At 35.8% G+C, this 26,251-nt stretch overlaps 1 protein-coding gene across 2 annotated transcripts in view; it reads left to right on the top strand.

The window, feature by feature from the left end:
* The window catches only part of chrna8 (cholinergic receptor, nicotinic, alpha 8), a 117,338-nt gene that overhangs the window by 68,550 nt on the left and 22,537 nt on the right, over nt 1-26,251 (top strand). For both annotated transcript variants that reach the window (XM_015345881.2, XM_015345880.2), the window contains 5 exons: nt 847-891; nt 5,185-5,294; nt 19,404-19,483; nt 19,949-20,116; nt 24,238-24,432. In XM_015345881.2, coding sequence (XP_015201367.1) covers nt 847-891; nt 5,185-5,294; nt 19,404-19,483; nt 19,949-20,116; nt 24,238-24,432 — 598 coding nt within the window. The remainder of the gene's footprint in view (nt 1-846; nt 892-5,184; nt 5,295-19,403; nt 19,484-19,948; nt 20,117-24,237; nt 24,433-26,251) is intronic.

Below are 26,251 nucleotides of genomic sequence, written 5' to 3'. Positions count from 1 at the left end.
CTCTGTATTATCATGTAATGTTGGGATAATATTCAGGGCTCTTCAATTAACCTTGTAATTTTCACAGTAAAAAATGCCAGACATCTGCTTATGGAGACATATTAAAACCACATTTGTATCATGACATGGGTTTCTATGGTTTAAATATGAATTTGCTGAAGAGTGCAGAGCGCTGAAGTAAACAATAGCTTAAGATCTTTATCATTGATTATCACGGCATTCTTATGTTCGAGTGTATTGCAGTAAAGCACAGTGAAGGCAGGATTAATCACAGGATGCTGTGATAAAACTATGAAAAAACTATGGCTCCAGTCTGCAGATACCCTGCCAAGTGTACTTTAATTTGGGGCAGAATGGGTAAAGAAGTAAAAGTCATTCATTGCTTTCATTTTCATTTCACTCATTTGCCCCATTCTCTCTTCTTTTGGAACTGTTTTGTTTTCCTCATGATATAAAGGAACATTTACTAAATTTTTTTGGCAAAAAGGCTATTTGGATTTTTCTTTTTCCTCTGAATTAAAGATCACCCCTTCCAATTGCGGTTAAACCTAATCTACAGTATATCTGCTGACACCTTCAGTGTGTCTTTGCATGGAAAAATGGGCATACACCTGTTCAAGCGCCCAGGCAATCAAAAAACAAAACAAGTGTTACTTTTCGAGTTTTCAAGGTTAAAAATAATTTCGCATTAAGTTATTACTATTCATCATTTCATATGTAGAGCATGTGGTCCCTTTAATGGTTCAAGATGATGTGGAAGCACAATGGTATCTTAATGTAAATTGCTGCAGTTTCATTTCAAATTCTGTTTGAGTTTCAAAGGGGCTGTTTTCTTTTTCTTTCCAGGATGAGAAGAATCAGGTCCTGGTGACCAATGCGTGGCTGCAGCTGGTAAGCTTTTGCCAATTTCTGACCAGTGCCTTTGCAATTATTATAGCCCCTTCACACACACAAAATAAAGACTTTTGATAAGGCCCATAATTTCTAGTCCTTGGCACATATTATTATCATGTTTCTGATTAGCTAAAGGCCATATACTGAATAATCAGTAACCTGTCAAAGCTAAAAAATGTAATTTAAATTGTAAATTTCAAGAAGCCTGCTGAAATGGTATAAATCCACAAGAGTCTACTGTTGGTCTACTGTTGAAAACAATTAAGTCAAATGAGGTCAGTGACAATGATTCTAGTTGTTTAACAAAGTATTTTTGTGGTGCCGCTGTAAAGAAAGGGCAAAGATGTTTGACTTTGCTTTTAATTTGCTGATGCAGTGTTTTTGTACCCACGTTTGGCCCTACAGTAGGTAAAAGTGTGTGTCTGTGTGCCCTGCGATGGGTGTATTCAGCCTTGGCCTGTTGCTTGCCAGGATAGGCTTCGGCACCCCCAATATCCTGAATTGGATAAAGCAACAATAAGTGCATGGATGGAGTGCAGTATTTTCTGTAACCAGCACACACCCACTCTAAATGAACAAACGTGTATGGTACAAAAGTTTGCATACCTTTGAAAGAATGTTGGCTTGCGATATTTTTGTACTTTGCAAAACTACATAGAAGTCTAATGTGTTCAAAGATGTGTATGTCCAAGTCAAACCTTTCCATGTACAGGAAAAAGCAGTCTCTTTATACTATAGTTAAATCAACGAGGCCTTTGCTTTTCTTAAACAATTGGCTGTTGTTCATTAGAGCAGGGGCAAGAAGAATAATAAAGCAACAGATTCCAGTTTGCTAACTCTGTGGATATGCTTATTTCGACAAACCTCTAAAGAATGTCCATTCTCACTAACAGCAGCCTTTGGCTTAAGTGTTTCAGCACCAGTTGGGGTGAACAGTTTTTTTCTTTTTTTCCCCATTTCTTTAACTCAACTAAAATACCTCTTCTAGACTACAAGAACAACAACAAAAAAAAAAACAATTATATACTGGCTGTTGTCTTTGCACAGCTGTGCCATTCGTCACTGTTTTCTTTTCATGGGACTGATCCATCAAAGTCTTTGCTCCCTGGTTCGTTTTTTACACAGTTTGTAAAAGTAAAACTATAGTGTTATTTTTTAAACTACCTGTAGCGTGAAAAACACATTGATAGTTGCTGAAATATTTTTGTGGTGCCGGAATAACATTTTACAGATAACATTTTTCAATATATCAGACTCCATAGCATTTGCCACTATCTTACAGAAACGTTCCTGCTATAATCTGGGATGGTTTTTAGGTTGCGTTACTTATTGAACTACGTCATTATAAACTTGTATAGAAAGCAATTGCAAACGTTCCAGATTATGCATGAAAGTGTGAAGTTGTTATTAGCCCTCCATTTTAATATACCTCTGAGTTTCATACTTTTTGTGGGACAGAAAGACTCGTTAACATTTGGATTGTTAAATGATGGATCTGTAGCAAATTCAGATTTAAACTACTATCAAGGGACATTCTTAAGCGTCAAAACTGTAACACTCATAAAAAACAGCAATTCTACTGCTCCAAATGACCAAACCCCTGGCACACTCCATTTGTATAGTCTGGAGTAGCATCACTGCAACAGTCTCTTTGTATACCATGACCTTGGTTGTAGACAAAGAGCTGGTGTGTCTTTGTTTAAACGGTCACAATCACAACACCACATATTTTTATATCTTTAAAAACTCTGGTCGCTACTAATTACTGGATTATGCTTGGGAGGATGCCAGTATCACAGAGAGGTCTTGAACTTGAACTTGAACTTTATTGCCATATGTAACCGGTACTGGTACAATGGAACTCTTACTTACAGAAAGTCTCTCGATTGTAAAACAAGTGTAAAAAACAAAACAAAGTGCAAACAGTGCATCGAGACAATATACAAACAAACAGTAGACAATGTGCAAGTAAACATGTAGACAGTTTGAATGTAAACAATACAGACTTGTAAACAATGATGGAGATGTGCAATAGATAAGAAATCATAAAGAGGTACAGTAGATGGTAGGATGGCTAAATGTGTTCGCCAATCTCAATATAATAGGACTGATCAGTGATGATGATGAGTCCACTTACAGGGATGAAGTCGTACAGCTGCGTCTTTGAGAATGCCCTGTGTCCATCAGAGCAATTTACTCAGCACAGCTCAGAAGTGAATGGGACTTCTTCCTCATCACGCTGAGAGTTGATTACAATTTCTCTGTGCAGTGACCTGACTTTTCTTCAGCTTTTCTTCACCAAAATTCAGCATTTTCTTCAAGGAACGTTTTCTTATATTCCGTTTTAACATGGTCTGTGAAAAAATTTAAACTTTGGACCCTGGAATCAGGTGAAATGCTTTGCTTTCTGTCATCACTAGTGTCACTAGCCGTCCCAGGGATCCCTGTATCCTTTATCTGTATCTACAGCATATATTTGTGGAGTCTATTTGTATTGACACTATTTTAAATCTAGCACTTAATTGCATAAAATGCTATTTAAAGTTAATAGAGCTTAAATTAATGAATTACAGTATTACTACTAGTAGTATCATTTTATGTTTACACTGCACATGCTCTGTTGACAGTAGTCCGTAAAAACTAATTGCCTGAAGCCAAATGTGTTTTCTGTCTTTGCTACTCTTCTTGATGCATTCTGTTGATTGTCCACTTTACGAGGTGTGAAGGAACCAGGCAGGGGAAAAGGCTACAAGGGAGGGAATAACAGCTGTGTTAAGGAAGAATAAGAACAGTACAGCATCCAGACAATTGTTTTCTGAGAAAATAATTAAAGCGTACAAAATCGGGTACTTAATATATTAACAGCATAGAATGTCATTCTTAATTGGTTTTGAAACATCAAACCTTATACATATTGAATCCTCATCATTACGCACAGAACAAAAACTGGCAAAGCAAATGGTTAATGCCTCTAATGAATTTAGAATAAATACTGTTGACTCAACAGCAAGCAACTAATAGGAAAGTGTTTAAAACACCTCACGGACTCGAGAGAGAAATTGCAGAGCAGTGAATTAACAAGCACAAACAGACAGTGTGTGATATTAACAAAGCAAAGCTTTTATTCCTTCTTCATTTGGGAGCTGAATCAATTAAATAATATAACGCAAATAATAAACTTGGAAGGAAGAAGTTAATTCCATGCTGAAAAAGAAAAAGGAAGTAGAAAAAATGTTTTTTTATGAGGATGTAGTGCACTGACATACAAATCTGGTTATGGTACTACACTCAAATTCTAATTTGAGGTAAAAGTAAAAAAAGTTACATCAAATTCTTACCAAGATAGACATTTTATGTTGTTCCTATCAAGGACTGAACCCAAGCGCAAGGTAAATGTGAGCTATTCCCTTAGAAAGTGTGCAAACTAGGAAATCTTTTTGTGTTCCTATTGCTTATATTATGGATAGTGGAGAAGTAGACATCACCTGACCCGTGGGGATTCGTTAATGAGAAAAGCTGTGTGACCTGTCAGGAGCTGATCCAGCATTGCTGTGAAAGGCTAATTTAATTAAGTAGAGGGCTGGCTGGAGAGGGTGAAGCAGCATATCGGACTTTGCTTCACAGGCCTGGTTGAGCTGTTTCCTATGCCTTATCCTTGGTGTACTGGCTTCCTCGGGTCTTGACATCCCTTGGCCTGTCTTCAGTCCTTGCTGGCCTAACTTTATGGGCCTAACTTCTGCCTCTAAGCCTAACTTCCAAATTGTGGTCCGTGGCTTGCCCTATTTATCCATCTTAGGCAAAGATATTCCAAAGTCTCCTCTGCCAGGGTTCTGGATGGCCAATTCGAATCTGAGATCTCTCCTTCAGGAATTTTGTATCGCTTCTAATCAGGGGAAACAGGATAAAATGTTCATGTATTTGTGAAAACTCGTATGTATTTCTGAGTAGTACTCACAGGTTTGATATTTAGATTTCTGAACTAACCCTGTTATGCCCATTCCTTTGTTACCAAATAAGCAGAGCCCACATTTCCTTGAATAATTAAGATGCCTTATACTGAATTTTAATTTCATATTTAAAGTTTACCCTGTTGTAAGGGAAAGACTATGACATATGACATCACATCCAGTACTTCATGGAGACTTTTACAGTACCAATAAAGATTGAAAGATACTATTTTACTGGGTCAAAATTGTGATTTGCTATATACTGTAGAAGATGTTTCTCATCACTCATCATTAATATAGAGTATTAACTATATTCCTGGTTTCATTCTGTCTTTGTCGACAGCATTGGACGGATGTGTACCTGTCTTGGAACACAGAACACAACCCCGGAGTGCAAAATCTGCGGTTTCCCTCAAATCAGATCTGGGTGCCAGATATTCTGCTATATAACAGGTAAAGAACTATGACTTTCTGGAATAGCAGTTCAAGACTGTTCTTACAGAGTTATGGGAAGTGTCCATAACAAGGTATCTTAACTATCGTGGTGCAGATACAGTAGCTGTAAGAAGGTCATATGGTGCAGACACTGTAGAGCAAGGTATTCACTATAGCAATTCAGCATCTTGGAGAGGTCTAATACCTTGATACAGTATGTAGCACTTTCAAGGTTATCAAAGGGATCCTGCAGTTAATCCTCTGAGCCACAGGCAAACATGGATGGAATTATAGATATAAATAATGAAACCACCAATAACGGGCTGGATTAGAGTTTGTCCCTAATTTTAATTAGAGTGCAAGACACGAGGAGCAGAAACAAACTGCTCATCAGACCTTGATTCTGTCGCGGTTCTTGTAATTCTCTGTATATAACTAATTGAAAGTCTAAATCCTTCACCTTGTTTTAACCTTATGCACCTTACTATATCTGTATCTGTATATGTGTTTTTAAATAACATACAATTAATAACTATTCATAACTTCCAGTATACTATACTGTATGTAGTGCAGATCATTGATTTTGGTGCCATAATAACTGCAACAGAAGATACAGTACGTTCAGAGGTACTTAAATAAAGAGGTAAAAGTGGAACTTTCCATACAGTACATCCATAGCATGGAAATATTAAACCCATACTCCAAATGTTCAACATACTGTACCAAATATATTGTATGTAGTTCAATGCTACTGTGTCTTTTAATTATTTTCTTCAGCACACATTCATGCGTTATACAGGTATATTTGGTAGACAATGATTTTTGTTTATTCAAATATTTAAGTATCAGTACTCAATGTGATAACCACATAAAAATTATATTATCATCGATCATTATGTGCACATTTTGTGCACCTAGCAGATAAAGGAGCCTTTTATGATGAAGTTTCTCTTTTTTTTTCTTCAGGTGCAACATTACTTAAGCTCCCTAAAAATGTAAATAGAAAGGCAAACTTGACATCACAAAATTATATGAAAAAGCCTATAGAAGACTTAAGAAGCTTGTTCATGAAATATCTTTGTGTCCCTTAAACATTTCACCATGGGTTTTCACATTTTCCTGTAAATGAAGTCCTGCCTGCAATTTCCTTCAGAATAAACCCTGCTCTTCCTGAATACTCTATTTTTACAGTTCACAGACTGAGCTCTTAAAATATGCAGGCCACATGGATCCACCTACCCTCTCGTCCACATATAATACAAGGAGACAGCCCTCTGAGAATGACTATTACATTTCATTTATTACAGGAGTGCATCTTACCTTGAAGGTGATTTTGAAGTCCTTAATGAAGCCTGGACTAGAGCAAGAGAGATTTTGGTACAGCTAATATTGAGTTTTAAAATGAAGCAGAGGTTCGCTGTCTAATGAAATGACACACATTAGACATTTCCTATCACTATAAAACCATAATAATGTTTTAGAATGATTTAAATGCACAAGTGATGGTTATGATTATTCTTCTGCTCAGAAAATACATTTAAATGTATTCTGGTTTAAAGAGTGTTACGTGTGGAACTCCATAGTAATGTGTCATTTCAGTTATTTACTGTGGAGCGTTTACAGAACATGTACACTTCTGAGGAATCCCCTTTCTCAGAATACACTAAAAGAAGTGTTTGTACTATACAGTACGTGTTAAGTATGGCAATGGTGGTAATAATAATCATAATTTTATATGGTGAATTAAAAAGTTATCATCTCATAGCGGTTTGAAATACAGTATATAAAAAAGCACATTACTCAAAACAAAAAAATGTAATATAATGATTTGATTATCCTGTGTATCTTTTGTTTGTTTCTAAAATACATTTAGAGACACTAATATCTTAGCAAATATTATTGGTTCCAATCCAATTGTGTTGCACTTTTAACATTTTTCTGTGCATTTTGAGTTGTAAATTCATTACAATAAGACATGCCCTCAAGAGAAAGTGATTGAGAACTTAATTTAAAAGATTTTAATTATTTTCAGTAGAGTTGTGTGTGTAACTTTCTGCACCAGTATCTTGTGTGACATACTGTACAAGTGATATGTAATTTTAATTTCCTTGCACCAAATTATAAAAAAGACCAGAAAATTCATAAGCTCTTTGCGGTTAAACTAGTCTAATCAAAGCTTGTATGGACCAATTTAACATTACTCAGGCTTGGGAACTTCTGTTCTAGGGGGATTGATTTCAGACCACATCTGTGCTAAGCATTACCTCTGAGGTGAAAACATTATTTGCAAGATGTTAAAACTATGCTGTATTTCCTCTGGGTATCATGATGATAAATGAACGCTAATTTGACTGTAACAGACAATGTTACAGGACATCACTCATTGATGCAGTCATGAAGAATTTTGACACTGGGGATCGGACGTCCTACTTCTTCAAAAGTAAAAGACAAGACTTTACTTTTGCATAGGAAATGACATTGTAAGCCTGATACATTTATGTGCAGATATTACACAACACTGGCATGTAAGCAAAAAAAAAAGCAACAATTAACTTATAAATAAATGAGGTGCACGTTTAAGTTAAAGTAAGTATACTGTATATAAGTAGAGTGTAACATTTACACCAGTTCTCCACATGCTTCTTGAATCTAATGAACAAGCAACAGGAGGAAAAAGAATTGGTGCACTATAGCATCAGACTGTGTAAAGACATATTTGATGGAGCAACAAAACTGAACAGGCAAACTGTAAATAACAGAAGATAGATGGGAGAGACTCAGCTGAAACTAAACAGTTTTCCATGGTTCCAAATCTCACTCCGTACCAAAGAAAGTGAAGTGAACATTTTTCATTTGCTTCAGCATTTTAGTGCGCCATGTGCTATACTGCCTCAACCAAGAAAATAATAGTTAACCACCTTTTGGCTGCAAACTACTAATATTTGTCCAGTTGCTGGTTATTTATATTTTAAATAGCCATAGTTAGTAATGTAGATCAACTATATAAGCTGGAGTTTTTTCTTATGAGTTTCTATATGCTAGATTTTGTGTATATTTATCTTAGTACTTGATTCAGTCCTTCACTATTACATGTATTTTAGAAACTTTCGGGAAGAAAATAGCTGAAAATGGTAAACTGGTTGAAACTGGTCCTACTGGCAAAAAAAAAAGAAATCCTTGTGCAATTTCACTAGACTTTGATTCATACTGGATAAAAAAGTGCCCGGCCTGGGTCTTATTGAGATATACGTACTAGAAACTAAAAACACTAACCCTCCTGGCCATATGACACAGAGACAGGATTTAATAAGATTAAAATGCTGGCACAGATGCAAGGCCGGATTTTGTTTCCAACTTGTCCAGGTTTTCACTTGTGTATCCAAGCATGTTAAATGCCTCTTAATAGAGATACTTTTTTAACAGGGAATTCTGATGAGCCAGAAAATTTATCAGTTACTGCAGATTTCTAAATACAAACAAAATAGCAGTATATTAAAATTAGGCATTCTTTAGTGAAAAAATATGTTATTTTCCAAATCTTGGAAAAATCACTGCCCTCTTAAAAAATGTAACTATAATAATTACAGTATGCAATTGACATTTGTAAGTGTGCTCTTTGATTAGGGTTGTAGATACAGTACCACGTTTTCTTAAATTGAAAAACTGGAAAATAACAGATACTTTACAGTTAGATATGATTCAAGTCTACAGACAACCTCAAGAAACAGCTATAATTTTGCATGTGACATAAATTGTAAAATGGTTCTATATTGTACATATTATTAGAAGAAAAAAATGACTGATGTTACTGATCATGTTCACTATCATACATACACAAACCACTGTTCAGTTCACCACATCATTTTATTTGAAAGGGAATTTAAATCTTTAGTGTGTCAGGAGTTTTGACTTTACAGAGAATAATATTTCACACACATCTAGAAGAAAACCACTGTCTGTGGAGAGTTTCTGTGTATATAGCTGAAAGCTGTGACTTTTCCAAAACGAAATTAGTTCTAGCTATATCTGTATTTGTGGATTCCAGCCTGCACAAAAATAACATTTTAGTGAACTGCAAGTAATGATATGTTTTTCTTGGTCCTATTGGGAAAAAAAATAAGAAACCCTCTGAGTGTCAGCTTTTCAGCATAAGCATGAACTACAAATAATAAAAAGCTATAAAAATGTATAAGAGATAGAAGCCTCGTAAAAATGTCATCTATGGGTTATTTGAGACTAAAACCACCAATATCACTCAGAGACTCTTGTTATCAATTGTATACCTGTAATATACAGTAACTGTGGGATTCGCTTATTTTCACATACAGTACATACTGTATGAGTATAAGAAAGGGCGCAGATAAGATTTAGCTATTTGTCTCACCCAGTTGCTCTGGGTGTTAGCAGATGATTGATCCAAGGATCCATCTCCAAGGATAGCTATTTCTTGAAAAAAAGACTTTGTATAAAAAAGTACCTAGTGAAATTATTTTTAAATTAGTCCCTGACTGGGACTACTTGCAGTCACATGTTTGGAAAAGTAAGATTTCTAGTTTAGTTGGGGAGAGAAGAGGAGCCAGTGAGTTAACCAACCAAAAATGAGTTGAGTCCTAGCTTTTAAGATGAGACATCATAGCTGGTGATTGGTTGAGGGTGTTACCAGGTACTGTATAGTTCTGGTACCCACCCTGCAGGTCCTTCATTGGTGGATCTTCCTTTGGGTGATGAACAGTGAACTTGAACCCATGGTCTTGGGGAGAAAAGACTACAGATGCACTGGAGCCCACCTGTCCTATACATATATCATTGGATGGTTCAGCATTGGACACAGCTTTATGATGTTTCTTTTCACAGGGTCCTCCTAGCCACATTCCTCTGGATTTTCAGAGAGCTCTAAGCCGCCTTGTCAAGACAACACAAATGTATTAGATATCTTTAATAACATTTAATTCTGAGAGTAATAATAAGCCTCACGGATACATCTGTTTGCTAACCCTCTTCATTTTTGAATAGTCTGCAAACTTACTCTAATAAGAATCTCCTAACAATAAGAATTCATTGGTAGCTGGATCATCTGGGAGAAGACTGTGAAGGTCCCTAGGATGCAACACAGGGAAAGTGTATGAGCAAGCAATCTAGAATGAAAAAACTCAGGGATAGTTTGGTTGAGCTTCTTGTGCACCTCCAATCTCCAATGGTGAATGTTAGTAGAGAGAATTACAAGCTTTCCTTACGAAAAAGTTCTCCTTTTAACAAGCTCTATTTCTGACTCTTGCTTACCAACGTATTGTGGCCCCTGCTGCCTCAACTGCTTGGGAGACTCAGATATCCCTGTGGCCAAACTCTAAGCATTCCTTTGCTGTTCTTAAAATACACAATTTTGCAGTATGCTGAGGTTGTTTGAGGTTTCTGTCTTACGCAACAAATTGAGTGGGGAGTTCATTGTACTATTCTCACTGAAGGCAGCCCGGCATGGCCATTTCTGGTAAGTGATTTGTTTCTGCCCTCTCAGCTGTGTGCACATGTCATTAAGTGGTTTCATTAAATTCTCTGAACTCTTTAACTGGACTTTGGTTTGCTGGTTCCTGTTTAAACTTGCACTGTAGGTTTCTACTCAAATCACCTTTCTGCAGAGAAGATCTGCTGTACATGTAACTATAAGACATACTGGCTATGATCTTTGCTTTTGCTCCAGAGAGCTAGCAGGTTTTATCAGTGACAGTGCAGGGGACACAAAAACATATTATATACCCAGGTTGTTTTTTATGTTTATTTATTGTGCTTATCTAAAGTAACAAGCAGATGCTAAAATGTTGTTTGTGCTTTTAACAATCCAAAGACAATGTGTGCCTACAGTACAGTATACAGTATACTTTACAACACAAAACTTGAACATTGAGCGGACTGAGTATTGAGCATTTCCAGTGTAATCTTAGTAGTGTCAGCTGATGTAGTGCTAACAGTTGAATAAGAACTGGTTACATTTGTTGTTCAAAAAGCGTTAGGAAGTGAGACTACCCTGTACAAGTTCCTAAAGGAATGCAACATTAATTTTTTACATACATATAACAATTTGCATTTACTGATATTATATCCGGCTTGCCTTGTCTCAGCCTTTAGCTATGGATCTAGATTTCTGCATCATCTGTAAATGTCATATGTTTGCAGGCAATGCATTCAGATCACACACAGCAGAGGGACTAAAACTTATCTCTGAAATCATTGTTTGGAGAAAAGCACCTTGCTCTTGTTTCAGACTTTGAACGGCACTGTGATCTCACTTGGTTAAAAGTGTCATACAACAGTTGACATCATAGTGCTCCCTTTTAGCTCCAGTCTTCCTTGCCATGGCAAGCAGCTCATATTGAAGTAACCCGAGGGCAGCAGAAATGCGAACACTACTACACTGTACATTGTTGTTGCCAACAATCATACTTCTTCTAAGTGTGTTTCCTTGTACCTGCATATCCAGTCTTCTTACATACAGTATTATACTGTATAATAAAAAAAAGTTATTCTGTTGGAGAATTGATTTATGCAAAAAAAAAATGGTATTCATTATTTTAATGCAGGGACGGTACTTTCATCATGATGGGTACTGTATATCATCTGAGGGTAGAGCAGATATCTACTGTATTTATTGTTGAACGTCACTGCAGTTGTGCAGATCTTTGTTGTTTTCACTTATGTTACAAATACTTTGCAACTGTTATTGCCATTTTAGAAGATATTTTGTAATTTAATTGCATTGTACATTGCATTAAATGGACATTACAGGATACCGGTAATAAGTATTCTAAACATTTCTGGACCTTCTGGGCAAATAATATTTAATACAGAACATTGTCCTAAAGCTGCCTAAGGCATATTGCCAACTACAACTTTGGTAAACACCTGCATGAATTAATATCATATTGTAATACAATATTATTATAATGATAATGTAATATAATGCTTTTACCTGCACTTGAAATTCATTATATTTCTTTTCTTTAACAGCATCCTATATTCTTTTAATTATTTTTGTAAAGTATTTATTTCGCCTTTTTATTATAAATTTTTAAACCACTTGTTCAGCTGCTTTTTAGCCTATGATTTACTTTTGAGATACGTGTAAGAGCGCTTCAAGAAGAATATCTATAAATTGTTACCATCCATTCACCACCTTTTTCATTTTCTGTCCGGTTCCATTTTACTTGTCTTAAACTGTTGCTATTCCTTCAAAGTCTCCTTTTCTGACATTGTAACATTTTGATTTGGACTCAAAATGTGAAGTGCAGCTTCAAAGTACAGTATTCTTCAAAGCACAGGGATCACGGTTTCTTCATGCCTCGGTTTCCCTCTCTCTGTCTTGATGGTTTAAAAAGACTAAATCGACACAAGCATTGCTTCTTGCGGTTATTCCAACAGATTGATCAAGAAAGCAATCACTAACCAAGTCTACCATTTCAGTTTATCCTTCTGACATTCCTAGTCCCACTCTGTGTGGGGAAAGTTGAAATCCCCCATAACAAACACTTCTTCTTGGCTGAATTGCTGATCCTGAATAACTTTTAAACACACCCTATCCTCCTGACTGTCATTTCTCTCTGGAAAAGTTCACATTCACTAATTGCATTCAACTCAGTTTCTCTTTATGAGTCTTGTTTCTATGGCTCTAATTACATCAAAATCACCTCCAAATGTGTTGGCTTCCTTTTTTCGTCCTTTTGTTTCCTTAACTCATCTTATTTAGGTATAAGAGCTTAATTACCTGGTCCTGTGTTTTATTTTTCTCTTTGGATCCTCTTTTTGACTTTAGTCTCTGTTTATCTTCCTTTCAGACATTCTTGGATTCTCCCTACTTCCACTCTAATTCAAAAGTGGTTGAATTTATGCAAGAAACTTTGCAGAGAATGTGGTTCCTTTATATACAGGAAACTAAACATCCTTATATCCTTATATAATGGCGCAGGATCACCATTTTCCATATATAATGTATTTGTATAAGTATAATTACATTACACTGGTTTTGGAGTCAATTATCCAAATAGTTTTTGATTTTGAGGATTTTGTGAGCTGGTCCACGTTTCAATGAAGCATCGCTGATGTAAAAATTATTGTAGCAACCTTTCATGTGTGCATTTTAAATGTTACATTTTGATAAATCTCCAATGTTTCAACACATCGGATGCAGCTTTTCATTGGAAGGCAATTTATTTTTTTTGTGGGGAATGCACAGCTCTGGAGGCAGTATACCAATTTTTCTCACTTTTCTCACTCATCTGTGCTAGAAAACCTGCTTAATATGAAGTTTCTCACCGTCAGGTTAAACATGATTGTGAACATATTCTAACCAGATTTTAACATGGGTGAAAAAATTCTTAAACAAATAGAAACGTCCACTATTTGGAAGCCTAATGCTATTCAATTACTTTTCAAGCTATTTAATTGAAGGTTTTGTACTGAGAGTAATTTCATTTGAAAATACATCAATGACATGTAATACAGTATGCCCCCTTTTCATTATCAAAAGCCCTGACATTCATTCATTTATAAAAATGTCTGCTTCAATCATGTTCCAAGAGCTGACAAGGCATGCAATAGTGAAAATGCGTATTTAACAATGGCTTTAATACCAAGGTGGCACCAGCTTCATCCTAATAAAAAACTAATGTAAATCAGTGTGTTGCTGAGTATTGAAATGGCAAAAGATACTGTGCAGCAGTTCTTTCTTCTTACTTTGCAGCTTGGGTTGCCACTTGGCTTGGATGGTTTCATTTAATCTGTGTTCTCCTTTTGCCTGTAAATCCTCTATTTCTTGATTTCTTGTTATGAATCTCTAGATCAGGGGTGGCCAACCTTATACCTATTACTGTTGAATCTTTTAGTTATTTTGAAAATATCAGTTGCAGAAACATCAAATATATACAGTATGTTTTTTTAAATGCTACCCCTTCCATTCTTTTAAACTTTTAAACCTTTTTGAAATGTCTAGACAGCTCTTAAGTAATCAAATAGGAATTAATCAAATAGTACAGAAAAATGAGCATGACAGCTTTGAATGATTACAAGGAAGGAAAAAGTTAGATTCTCCTATGATATAAAGATTTCAATAATAAAAAAATGAAGCAATTACAAAAAATTCAGTCATAGAAAAATGAATCAGAGATCTCTCTGCATTTCACCATTCATCAGTATTCTTCATCAAATAATTTTTGTGCAGTCATAAATTACTGGAGAACACACTATATAGTTTCCTAAAACCCTCCAGCTTGAATTGGTCATCAGTCAGCGGTGATTCTGCCTGTTTCATTGGGCCATTGATCTGTCATTTCTGTCAACCCCTTTTCTTTCCGCTGTTTCTTCAGCACTGCCTCACTTTACATGTACTTTCCAAACAGCCGAATAATTGCATTATCAGAAATAATTACACACATTGAAGCTCAGCCTAGTGGAGAAGGCTTAAAGGCTTTAAAGTGTTGTTCTTGTGTCGTGTTTCAGGCAGGCAAGCAAGTTAAAACACACTGTAAGATGCCAAGGATGTGATGGGTGAAGACACATTGGTAAATGACATTTAACTTTATTTAAATGTCAGTCTGATGGTTTCCGTCATTGTGGACACACATCAGCGAAATACCTCGGGCAGTTAATATAGACTTCCCTCCCGCTATCTTTTCTAAACGTATTTGGGGACTAGTAAAATTGTGCGTGCTTCAATTTGGTAAGAAGCATGGGTTGCAACAGTACAGTACAGTCTAATTTTTGTCATTTGGGTGTAATTGTATCTGTCAGTATTTCATTTTTTAGTAATTCTAGAAACTCTACTTTTAAGTCACAGATTAGAACCTGAAATTGTATTTAATGTACTAGGTTTATTTGTTTGGGGATTTCAGTGTTAACTGCCCCTGGCATAAACACATTTTGGTTAAGTTTTTCAGGGAAGACATCTGTGCATTGAATTCTGCATTGGACACTTACAGTAGCTGCACTGTTGTTAATTTAAATGTAAAGTTCTCATTAATCAGGGTAAACATTAAGTGTTAGCTTTAGTTTGTTCAGACTGCAGGACAGAAGAATTGCAGCTCAGTTCACTTTTAAAAAGCAGATTTGGACTTGTTAAATGATTAGTTCTGTCCTTTCAGTGTTTATTTTTGTCCTATAACATCTTTTTAATCTTAGCCTTGGCTAATTCCATTTTCTGTTTAAACATACTGAACCCTGCTGATTATAAAACAAGGCAAGCTTGTTTTCACTTAACATCTCTATACTGAATGTTTTGCCTCATCTGTCTCTCAGGGATAATTTACGGGTGACACAAGTCCCAGAATTATTTTCAGGAGTGAATTATAGCCCTGAAGTTTTCTGATATCTATGAAAAGGGTTGTTGATTTTTCCCAGGTGTTAAACATTCTGACAATATATGTCTTTTCAACTGCTTGGATAATAGAGGGATTTTCCAGTAATTAATTTTTAATAATTAAAATAAAAAAAGCTTAACACTGATAAAAACTATAAAAACATAATATATCCCAGAAGGTAATGCATACATTTGCTGAACCTTGTAAAAAAGACTTTCACTGTAAAATAAGTACTGAAAATGAGTAAATCTTCATACAGTATATTGTTGTTCTTTACATACTAATTTTAGATTGTATAATGTAATGTTTTTGTTATTTCCTTATTATATTAACAGTGAGGATAATCCACTAAAATGTTTGTATATATCTAAAACAACATTGCATTAGTCCTCAAGCACGATGGTTCTCATTTCTCTATTTTTTTATGTTTGTAAGCTATTTCAGAAGGCTTTCCTTCTAAAATGACACCCACAGAGATGCTGTTTACAGAACAACTTTCCAGTTCCAGGTAGCATTTTAGTACAATATACTGTGGTCACAAGATTATCCTATGTTATGCTTAATGACAGCTAATGACACTGTCATAATCATTTATCTAAAAACACTAAAATGTCTGAATACCGTTATAAAATTAATCCATAAAGGGATATTTCATACTTTATACTTTAGCTTTGTACAAAGCTTTGTAAAAACTTTGTAAAAAGTTTTTACTCTTTTCTCATATGAAGATCCCATGCACTTTTGTTTGAACGTTTTTACGCTCAGTTCAGTTTGCTGTCATTTAATAACAAACAGATGCATATCACTAACTCATGCATGCTGCTTGAGCCAAGAGAGACGCTCAACTGAAGTGTTTTAATGCCCGCAATGGACACACAATAATTAATGAAAACACCCCAAATACATTTTTGTTTGTTTGTCTTGCAGGATTGTTTGCAAGTTCAACCCCGTCTGTGAATATTCACATTTCTGTGGTTTTTGCTTTTTTCATTTTCTCTCATTCAAATGAAGAAAATTAAATTTCCAACTGAATGAAAGTGAGTGATGAGATTGGAATGAACTAAAACTAAAGGTGCAAAGAATAGATAAGAGAAGATTTTTTGTTCGACTTCAACAACTCCAAAGAGCAGATAAATCTAACCTCATTTGACAAATAAAATACTGAAATTCTACTTTGCCATTAATTATTTTTAAAAATTCAAGCAAATGTTGTCTCAAGAGATACAGTATTTGCTTCTTCTGGCTTCCTCTGGTTCTGAATCTGAATGACAGTCTGACATCTGCTACTGTATATACAGTACTGTATGCTCATCCTAATGGAGTGGCTGGAGAATGATCACGGCATCAGTGTTTGTACTCCTGGCCTGGGGAAGACCTCTGGAGTTCATGCTTCTCACTTGTATTCCTCAAGCAGAATTTTCACATCATTTATATTGTCTACTGTATGTTGTCCATGTTTCAGCCCCATGAAGTAGGATTGTCAAAACACTCTGCTGCAATGAGCACAAAATAATTTTCTTGAACATACATACAAGTCCCACATTCTTACTGTGTATATTATAATAGTTTTGAACCAGGCTGTATTTTTGGACTTTTTCACGATTTATTTGGTTCTAAATGTTTATTAGTGAAGTACAAGAATATAATTTATTTAATTTGAGGATGGAATGTGAGGTATGAAAGAGAATAGTTTGACATTATCCGAATGAAAAAGTAAATGAAATAGGTTTTATTTGATGAGTCAATTGTTCAATGTTCTTACCTATACATAACGGGGGAAAATAATTTATATAGCCTAAGGGGATGGTTTGATTAAACTATTAATTTTCTGTATAACTACATGGTTTACCCCAGAGGGGTAAAGACCTTTTGCGTATTACCACCGCAAAACACTAGTGTTTAATGTGTTCCTAAGCATTATTTGTTGATGTGAAATGCACTCATAAATCTGGTAGGCCTTGGAGTCCTTCCAAAGAGATCATCCTTGAAATGTGTCAGGATTCAACGTAAATCACCAAGAAAGGAGAAGTTTTCCCCTTGGAGCTCTGCACTGTTTATTTAGCAATCTGACACAGAAACAGGGCCACAGTGACAGAGGTTTTTTTGGCCTTGTTGATTTATAGGAATGATATGTGCTTCTTGTTGTAGAGGTGGAATATTCTGTCTCACGTCAGATGAGTGTGTTGAAATAAAACACATTCAGCCTGGTTGGTGAATATGGGTATCTTAGCGTGCCAATGATAAAAAATTCAATCAAATAGTTTATGAATCACTTAAAAGATTCAGAATCCCCTTAGTGGGGGATAGATTAGGTCAGAGTTTCTTTGTACTAGGTACTCCAGTAAATGACCATGATATGGATGCTGGTATCAAAATCTTTCTTTTCCAGTTACTTTACCAGGAATGTAAGTGTCATTAACAATATACTCTGCACTGTAGATCTGACTCTGAAACACAAAAGATGATTAAAAAATTATATATTAGATTCCTCAGAAGAAATAAAGTGAATTTGCAGACCGAAGATAAAAAACACAAACTCCTTGAAAGATAGTATCTTTTCTAGCATTCCTTTGAAGAATTCCTATTAAATTGTATGATAGAATATAACAGAAATTGCAAGAATGTAACTGAAGTGACTTCCTTGGAGGAATAATGGGTTAGACTTGCAAAACCTGTCCGTCTTACAAAGTTTATCTGTTTTGACGACATCTTTTGAGTCAGGTGAGGCTTATAGCAGAGAAGCAGACAAATTGCAGAACATAAATCAAATGTTTTGTCTGTCACCTACTCTGACATGGATGTCTCCTCTTGCAACCAAATCACTCTGCTACACGAAATCTCCCATTTTAGTAAAAGAATATTATTTAAGATATGAAAAGACACCTTTGTCTTCAATTCAACTTATAGATCTCTTCAGAACAAGAAAAGGTTGTTTCTCTTAAAAGTACATAAAAATGTGTTGAACAAATTGCACTTCATCATGATCAAAAACTTCAGCATCAATGCACTGGTTACTGGGGATGTTTACTGCAGAGTTTTGGATTGAATTCCTTTTTGGTACTTAATATTTGGATTGAGAACACTTCCACATCACAGCTCTTCTTGGCACTGAAATGTGGAATGGGACTTGCAATGTATCACTAATAATTAATATAATAGTATAGTCCTTATAACAGTAGTACTGTATAAAGAACTTAGTTATACGAGCCCTGTCAATAGGTTTAACATATACTTATTTTTGTGCTTCAGGCTGTGCTGACTAACCTCATTAACTGTTTTTATGTCACCAAAGCAGATCCTGTTCTCATTCATTCCAGTCAAATGCTGCTGTTTTGCCAATCTGTTTGCACAAGAGCACCAGGCTTGCTTGAACAGTTTCATGCTGTACAGGCTTTAATTTGATGTTCATGTACTGTAGCCATCGTCGTAATGGTTAGGTTGACGAGACAATTTCAGTACCTGACTGTTTCTCACTGCAGAGTGCTGAATGTGTTTTAAAGTACTCTTGTGTGGAGAGCAATTTGAAAGACTTATATACTATAATGTCTATGGCTGTTTCACACCGGTTTTTCTGAGCATATGGATAAAAGGCCTGCTCCTTAGAGCAGAAAAAGTTTCCACATTACAAAATGTGGAGCAGTTTTATTTGATTATTTTGATGTTTCATATAAATGATCCTCCAACATATTGTCTTTATAATATCTGGAGACAGGAAACGCAACAATGAACACAATAACATAACAGCAGATTCCATTAATTTTGTTGTTTTCTTTTTTCTAACTTCCAGTGCAGATGAAAGATTTGATGCAACCTTCCACACCAATGTCCTGGTTAATGCATCAGGGTCGTGCCAGTACATTCCTCCTGGTAAGCTAATGCTTTAACAAATCAAGCAAAGAATGTGATACATTGTGATGAACTATTAATACCCATGTTTCTTTCAAGAAACATCTAGATGAGACCAATTGGCTATTAACTACTGAATGGCCAGCTGATATTTACAATCTGTCTTATATCATTTTTTGTATTCTTATATTTACTGTAAATGTTCTTAAGGCTAGGGCTTGCAAGAACTCGCTGATTCAAAAGCATAAAATCTGTTTTGTTCATATAAAAAATAACATTTTGCAAGATACAGTACAGTATTGATAAGTATATATCCTCACACACTATTTCTAATTCAATCTAAGATGTACATCGTGAATTCATAAATCTGCCATTACTGCAGCTAATTCTCTGATAACGGCTGTCACTGCAAATTATTATTATTATTAAGATAAAAAAATTAAAAAGGTGGTACTCGGATGCTTTTCTTGTGTTGTGGCACACTAGGGATTCTGAAGAGCACCTGCTACATCGATGTTCGCTGGTTCCCCTTCGACATCCAGAAGTGCAATCTGAAGTTTGGATCCTGGACACACAACGGCTGGCTCCTGGATCTGCAGATGCTGGAAGTGGACATATCCACTTACATCCCGAACGGAGAGTGGGATTTAGTAGGTACGTTTTCAGTGAACGCCACTGTGTCATTGAAAGACCCATTTCAGTTAACACTCCACTCCACTATTAGATTAAGATGAATCCTTTTGGTGGAGTCAGGGATTATCAAGTGTTACACAGCATGTGTGTTCTAGGGGAGCTTGATAAAAAAGTAATAACTAGGCCCAAACTTAGCCAAGACAAACACAGATATGTTAACAATAAATTATAACCCTCACCATATACAGCTACTGTACCGTATGTCTAATCAGTGGGATTCAAAATCCTTCTTAATTTAGACATTCAGAATTCTGCTCAGAATATCCTAAAGGAATCCTGTACTGCACTAAATATCCTCCCTGAAGCACAGACGCTTATTTATTCTAACAATGTATCTCTAAAATAGGATTTCCTCAAATAAAGAAGACAGTAAATTATCATATAGTAACAGCATAATAATGAGTCTGGAACTCATTCTATCATTTACTGTAGATTAACTGGGCAGAATCTACACTGTAGTCCCCAGTCTGGTTAGTTAAAGGAACCTTCTCACAGGACAGCTTTGGAAATGATGATAATGGTGATGAAGACAATGCTGATGACAATTTAAAGACATCTGTTCTCCCTTCCTCTCTTCTTTTTACTTCCTACATTCCTGTTCATGCATTTATTATGCAGTATATAAAATTAGGTTAATGTACCTGGGTAAATTAGGAATACTCATTGAACGTCTGTGTCTTCCTTCTTTCTTCATGACTGAAGGCCAGTCACATAAACACCACCTAACTATATCCAATAGTAATAATAATAAAATAATGCATTAATTAAACAATATAATGGGTATACAGTAATATATTCATATAACATTTATATTTTATTATATTATATATATTATATGATATTAGCACTAATAATAATAATAGCCTGTGCACTTTTCTGGACCACCAGGATGATGCAACGGCAGCCAAAGTTCAAATAGTACAATCACCACACACCAGCTATCAGTGGGAAGAAGAGCAGAGTGATGAAGCCAGTTCATGTTGGGGATTATTAGGAGGCCATGATTGCTAACGTCCAGGGAAAAATCTGGCCAGGTCTTTTCTGAAACTCTGCTGCCCACCCCGGCAATACAACAGTACTATCTTTTGTTGTTTTTTTTTTCCCTTACACACTGCTATCTTCAATATGGAAGATTAATAAAAAGCAATGTTTTCAGTAACTTTTCAAAACTATCAAAATATATATGTATATATTAGATATTGTGAGTGTGAGTCTAATAGGGAGCTTTAAAGTTTCAGCATTAAATTTGCTCTCCTTTTTTCTTTTTTCTCCTCCTTTATCGCTTTCTTCCTGGTGGAGAGTTGTTTTGGGGGGCACTTGTGTTCTGTATTAGCAAAGATAACAACTTCAAAGGGGATAAACCTCTGTCTGTAAAGGTCGATAAAGCAAAATAAGAAAGGGTTTAAAAAGAGAGTTCCTTCCAAACTCACTAGGGTGCTGGAACCAGACTTTAATGATGCTTTGGATCAGACAGTAAACTGAAGGTTGCGGGGATGTTCGTCATTGCCTTTGCCAACAGCCCAGTGTGGAGCTGGAGTGAGGATACGATTACAGTGTGGACTAAAATGACAAAGGATGCAGATATTCAGTTATGACAGGAACGCTTTGCATCTCCTTTCCAGAAACTGCACAGCAAACCTGTGATTTTTGTCCTTATTGTTCTTTTATTGCAAATCTTTGTTTTGTGCCGTGTGCTTTATGCAGTAAGAGAGCTCGTTTGCCTGGTTTGTAATTCAATCTTATTTAAACTTAATGGGTTATATTACTGTATAAGAAAGCTGGGGGAAAAGGATCAACTCCTGATTTTGAATTTTATTCATTTATTTCCAGTCTTTCTGTACAGGCATTGCTTAAAATGTCTTTTGTTTACCATTTGGATATTGTTATGCATTGACATTCAAGTTGCACTTGAAATATAACCATTTTCTTCAAGATTTTAGAATTCCATTATCCCTGTTCAGGTTGAGATCGAATCTAATCTTTGGATTTAATAACACTAAGGTATAAATTTTCTCCTTTATTCATGACACCAAGAATAGCGTCTGCAAAGACTGTAAGGTGCTTATTAAGTTTATTTGACAAAAATCTTTCCATTATTAATGGTGTATAGAGCTGTACTACTGCTCTACAATCCTCTGACCCAAGCAGGTTCTATGCTTCTGTCACTCTGACAGTAATAGAAGTTTTGATAAATGGGTTGATCATGGAAGATGAGAATGGAAAAGTTAGAGGTTAAAAGTTAAAGATAATTTGTTGTTTCCCCTTGAAGAGGGTGAGTGTTTAAAGTTATAAGGATAAAATATTCATGCAGTGGGAAACTGTGGCAGGATGTGTGAGGGCATAATCATGTCAATGGACTCCATGTTCATGCAGGATTGCATCTTTTTTCATAGATATTGTGATGCACTTAAGACCAAATGGTGCAGTACTATACTTCAGGTGTCACATAAACATGATTGTACAAGTCATTGTAAGTGAGTAAGCGAAATATGTAGTCTTATTACATACTTTTATTGTACTGTATGTATTCTTGTCAGAATTATGCTTTTAATATCAATGTAAATCAATAAGCAGAAAAGTAAACGTGAAATACTGTACCATTAATCATGTGTTCCAATCGTGTTCCAACTGTGCAGTCTAATTCTGAACAATTGTGAGAAAAAAGCTGTTTCTGATGTGTTTAAAAGGAAAGGGAATCTTCACAGTAAATCCTGCATCTAAAGAAAGATGCCATTCCCATCCACAATAACACTGCAGAGCACAGATACTTCAACTGTTGCTCGTTATTGGTGTTATGACTACTGCTGATTAACTCCGCTATTATTTTTCAATCCTCTATCTCATTAATTTCCCTGATCCAAATGCATACTTGTTCTCTTATCATTTTCCTACACATTAACCAGTTCCTAATCTAATGTGCGCCCACACAATTATTTCCAGCAGCTTTTAATGTGAGAATTAATGTTTTACATGTTATTTTACCAAAAACATTCTGGATGTCTAAATATGTTATTTCATGTGAATTACTTTGATTAACTGTGAGCACTTCAACAGGATCAGCCCTTTCTAACTCAGATATGACACTTCCCAAGAATAAAGGTGCTAGGAAGAAAATCCCAGAGATCTATCTGTTCTATACTGTAGATACCATTTCTTTTTCACATACTATAATTAATCCTTTATTAACTCCTAGACAGTGCTTCTTCCTGTACAATTTGTCTTGTGCTGTAGTTGATAGGATTAAATAATGATTCCTTATTTTAACTATGTATTTTGTGTAACTGGACTACTTTATTCCTGTACAGTATGTATGGTGTATGCTCTAATTTCCCATACCGCTGTAATTAATTAATTGGACTTTGCTATTAAGCATTATTCCACCGTTTACTTAACAGATAATTAAGCCTTTCTTTAGCAGATCGTTAACTTCCCACCTAATTTGGACTCCAGTCTCTCAAGTATGATATCTGTGCTGGACAGAAGTCTCATTTTCTGGTTGCTGGGCATGAAAACGCTAAAATTGTGGTTCCTGATTAGTCTATCAATCAGATAGCCTACCATACATAGGCAACATTGTCTTTAAAATGTATTTAAACATGGTGAGAAATGGAGAGAAATAAAAAGAGTACAGAATGTATGTCGGAAGCAATGATGCGTACTAAACACCCTTTATAAGAACGTGATCTCATTGTTTAAATACCAAGTATTGGAAACAATATATTTTAAAGTAAAGGACAAGTAAGTTACTTTAGTGAACTTTGGTGAATGAATGGAAGTTACTGTATGAACTGGAGGTTGGGAGGGATAACACTGACGAGTCATTCTTACAGCTCACAGCTGCACTTCACCATCATCACCAAACGTGTTACATAGATTTATATATATGTATACATATACATTTATACAGATGGGCATTTTACTGCAGTGTATTGTTTGTGCGCAAAGCATCTTGCTTCTTGGGTACAGTACCAGTTTGAACCCACAAGCTCCTGGTATAGGTCTAGGACTGTGAACACTGCGGTCCCCAGGAGTGCAGTACTGGATGGGTAACCATATTTCTGTAATTTCTGTTTTACGCACAGGGGTCCCAGGGAAGAGAAATGAGGAATACTATGAGTGCTGCAAGGAGCCCTACCCTGACGTGACATTCACTGTAGTGATGCGGCGACGAACACTATACTATGGGCTCAATCTCCTGATCCCCTGTGTGCTTATCTCTGGTCTGGCTCTACTGGTCTTTCTGTTACCAGCTGACTCGGGAGAGAAGATTTCACTTGGTAGGATTTTTGTTCATTTTGAGTGGAGCTATTTGTACCAGTAAAGAACAAGTAGAGGTCAATTTCATATTAAAAAGAAGAATAAACACAGCATTTTAGATTTGGATCCAGTTTCAGCTGGCTGGAAACTAAACATTTCTACTTTCTACTTACTGTATTAGCACATAATTAACCTTTATACTGTATGTTCCTTTACAGCTTGAACACTAGTTACCTGTAGCAGTGAAAGAGGTGCTTCGGGATTCGAAAATCAGCCATTTACCAAAAACAAATCCAGAGCTAGTGTAACTATAATTTTAATTAATTAATTGAAACAACTGTTCACTTAACTGAATCATTTTAATCTCTTTCCCATACTTTAAAGCAAGGGTGCCAAACTGAATACCTTGAGGAATTGCCTAATTACCCAATCTGAGATCTCAATTAAACAATTAACCTAATATTTTCTTGTTTAGGTTTCCTAAAGTCTTTTACAGTTAACACAAAGCATTCATCTATTAGGCGCATGTGGGACACAAAGCAGAGGACACTTGGCCCTGGAATTGAGTTTGACACCAATGTGCTAAGGTGTTTCATGAGGTGAAGACACATTCTAGATTGTGGTCCCAAGGAGTGGATTAGAACAGAACTTTTTTAGATGGTCCCATTCTTTTCTCTTTCATAATGCTTCATTGTCCAGGAGACACTGGCATTGAGTGGGTTTGAGTCAAGCAGGGTACCCTTCCTTTGCCATGCGAGAGCAATTTCTAAGGCTTATGAGGCATCTGTGAACTGGCAGTGTAATCAACGGGAGTGGCATCAGTGTGAATTCAGCTACACAGGTGTTTTGAGTCTCACACTGTGGCTCAGCAGTGCAGGTTTCTCAGACAGCTGGACAAACAGGAGTGTTGAGGAGTGATTAGGGTCCTGGACACTAGGAGATTTGGCTTCAAATCTATGATGAGACACTGCAGTTGTAGTCTTGAGCAAAGCTTCACCTGAACAAGTAAAATGGCCAGAAGGACAAAAGAATGCAAATATGAGTAACTTTGGATGAAAGTGTCATCCGCATACAGTATGCGTGGAATGTTTGCATCACTGCCTTGCTGGTCGATTGGACAAGCAAAATTGATTGACAAGTCCGAATTCAAAATTTAGGAGAGTGAAAAAAAAACTTGTAGGTATTTCCAAAAAAAAGACTATCCTGATACTATTTTTTCTCCTGTTTTGGAATATCATTAAAGTCACACCTAATACTGCAGAAAGAAGGTATGTTTAAATTAATAGCTATTGCATATTGCTTTTCACGGTGTACACAAATATCTGTCCTTGAAAGTTAAAAGTACCAGAAAACTGTAAATGAAAACATTTCAAATGCCTTGACAAGTCGTTGGGTCCTTACGTGAAAGCTGAAAGATAAAGCTGTAGATGGGACTATAGAAAAGGTTTCAACTCAGTGGGGGCCATTGAGGTTGACTTTGCCAATACCTTTGAGAACTTTGTGTATTTGGATCAGGTCCCATTGTAGTCCTCTCTCTTTAAGACTGAAAAGATTCAGTTGTTAGTTGTTTTAGCCTGTCAGTGTAATGCATTGCTTTAAGCCTGGAAATGAATCTCATTGCTCTTCTCTGGACTAATCCAAAGCAACAATATATGTTTTTTTCAAGATGGCAAATATTCTATTACATATAGTTTGTCTGAAGTGTGAAAAGAGTCGTTTAATACAGTATAATAGAGAGATTTGGCATCAGCAGTAAATGCAATAACGATACAGATCCATGAATACAGTATACTGTATGAGGTACACCAAGCTACTAAAAAAGAAGAAAACCTTCAAAAA

The sequence above is a fragment of the Lepisosteus oculatus genome, chromosome 1 (genome assembly GCF_040954835.1).
Source record: "Lepisosteus oculatus isolate fLepOcu1 chromosome 1, fLepOcu1.hap2, whole genome shotgun sequence".
In the NCBI taxonomy this organism is placed as follows: Eukaryota; Metazoa; Chordata; class Actinopteri; order Semionotiformes; family Lepisosteidae; genus Lepisosteus; species Lepisosteus oculatus.
The sequence above is the reverse complement of the archived record's forward strand: the minus strand, read 5'-3'. Positions and strand labels throughout refer to the sequence as shown.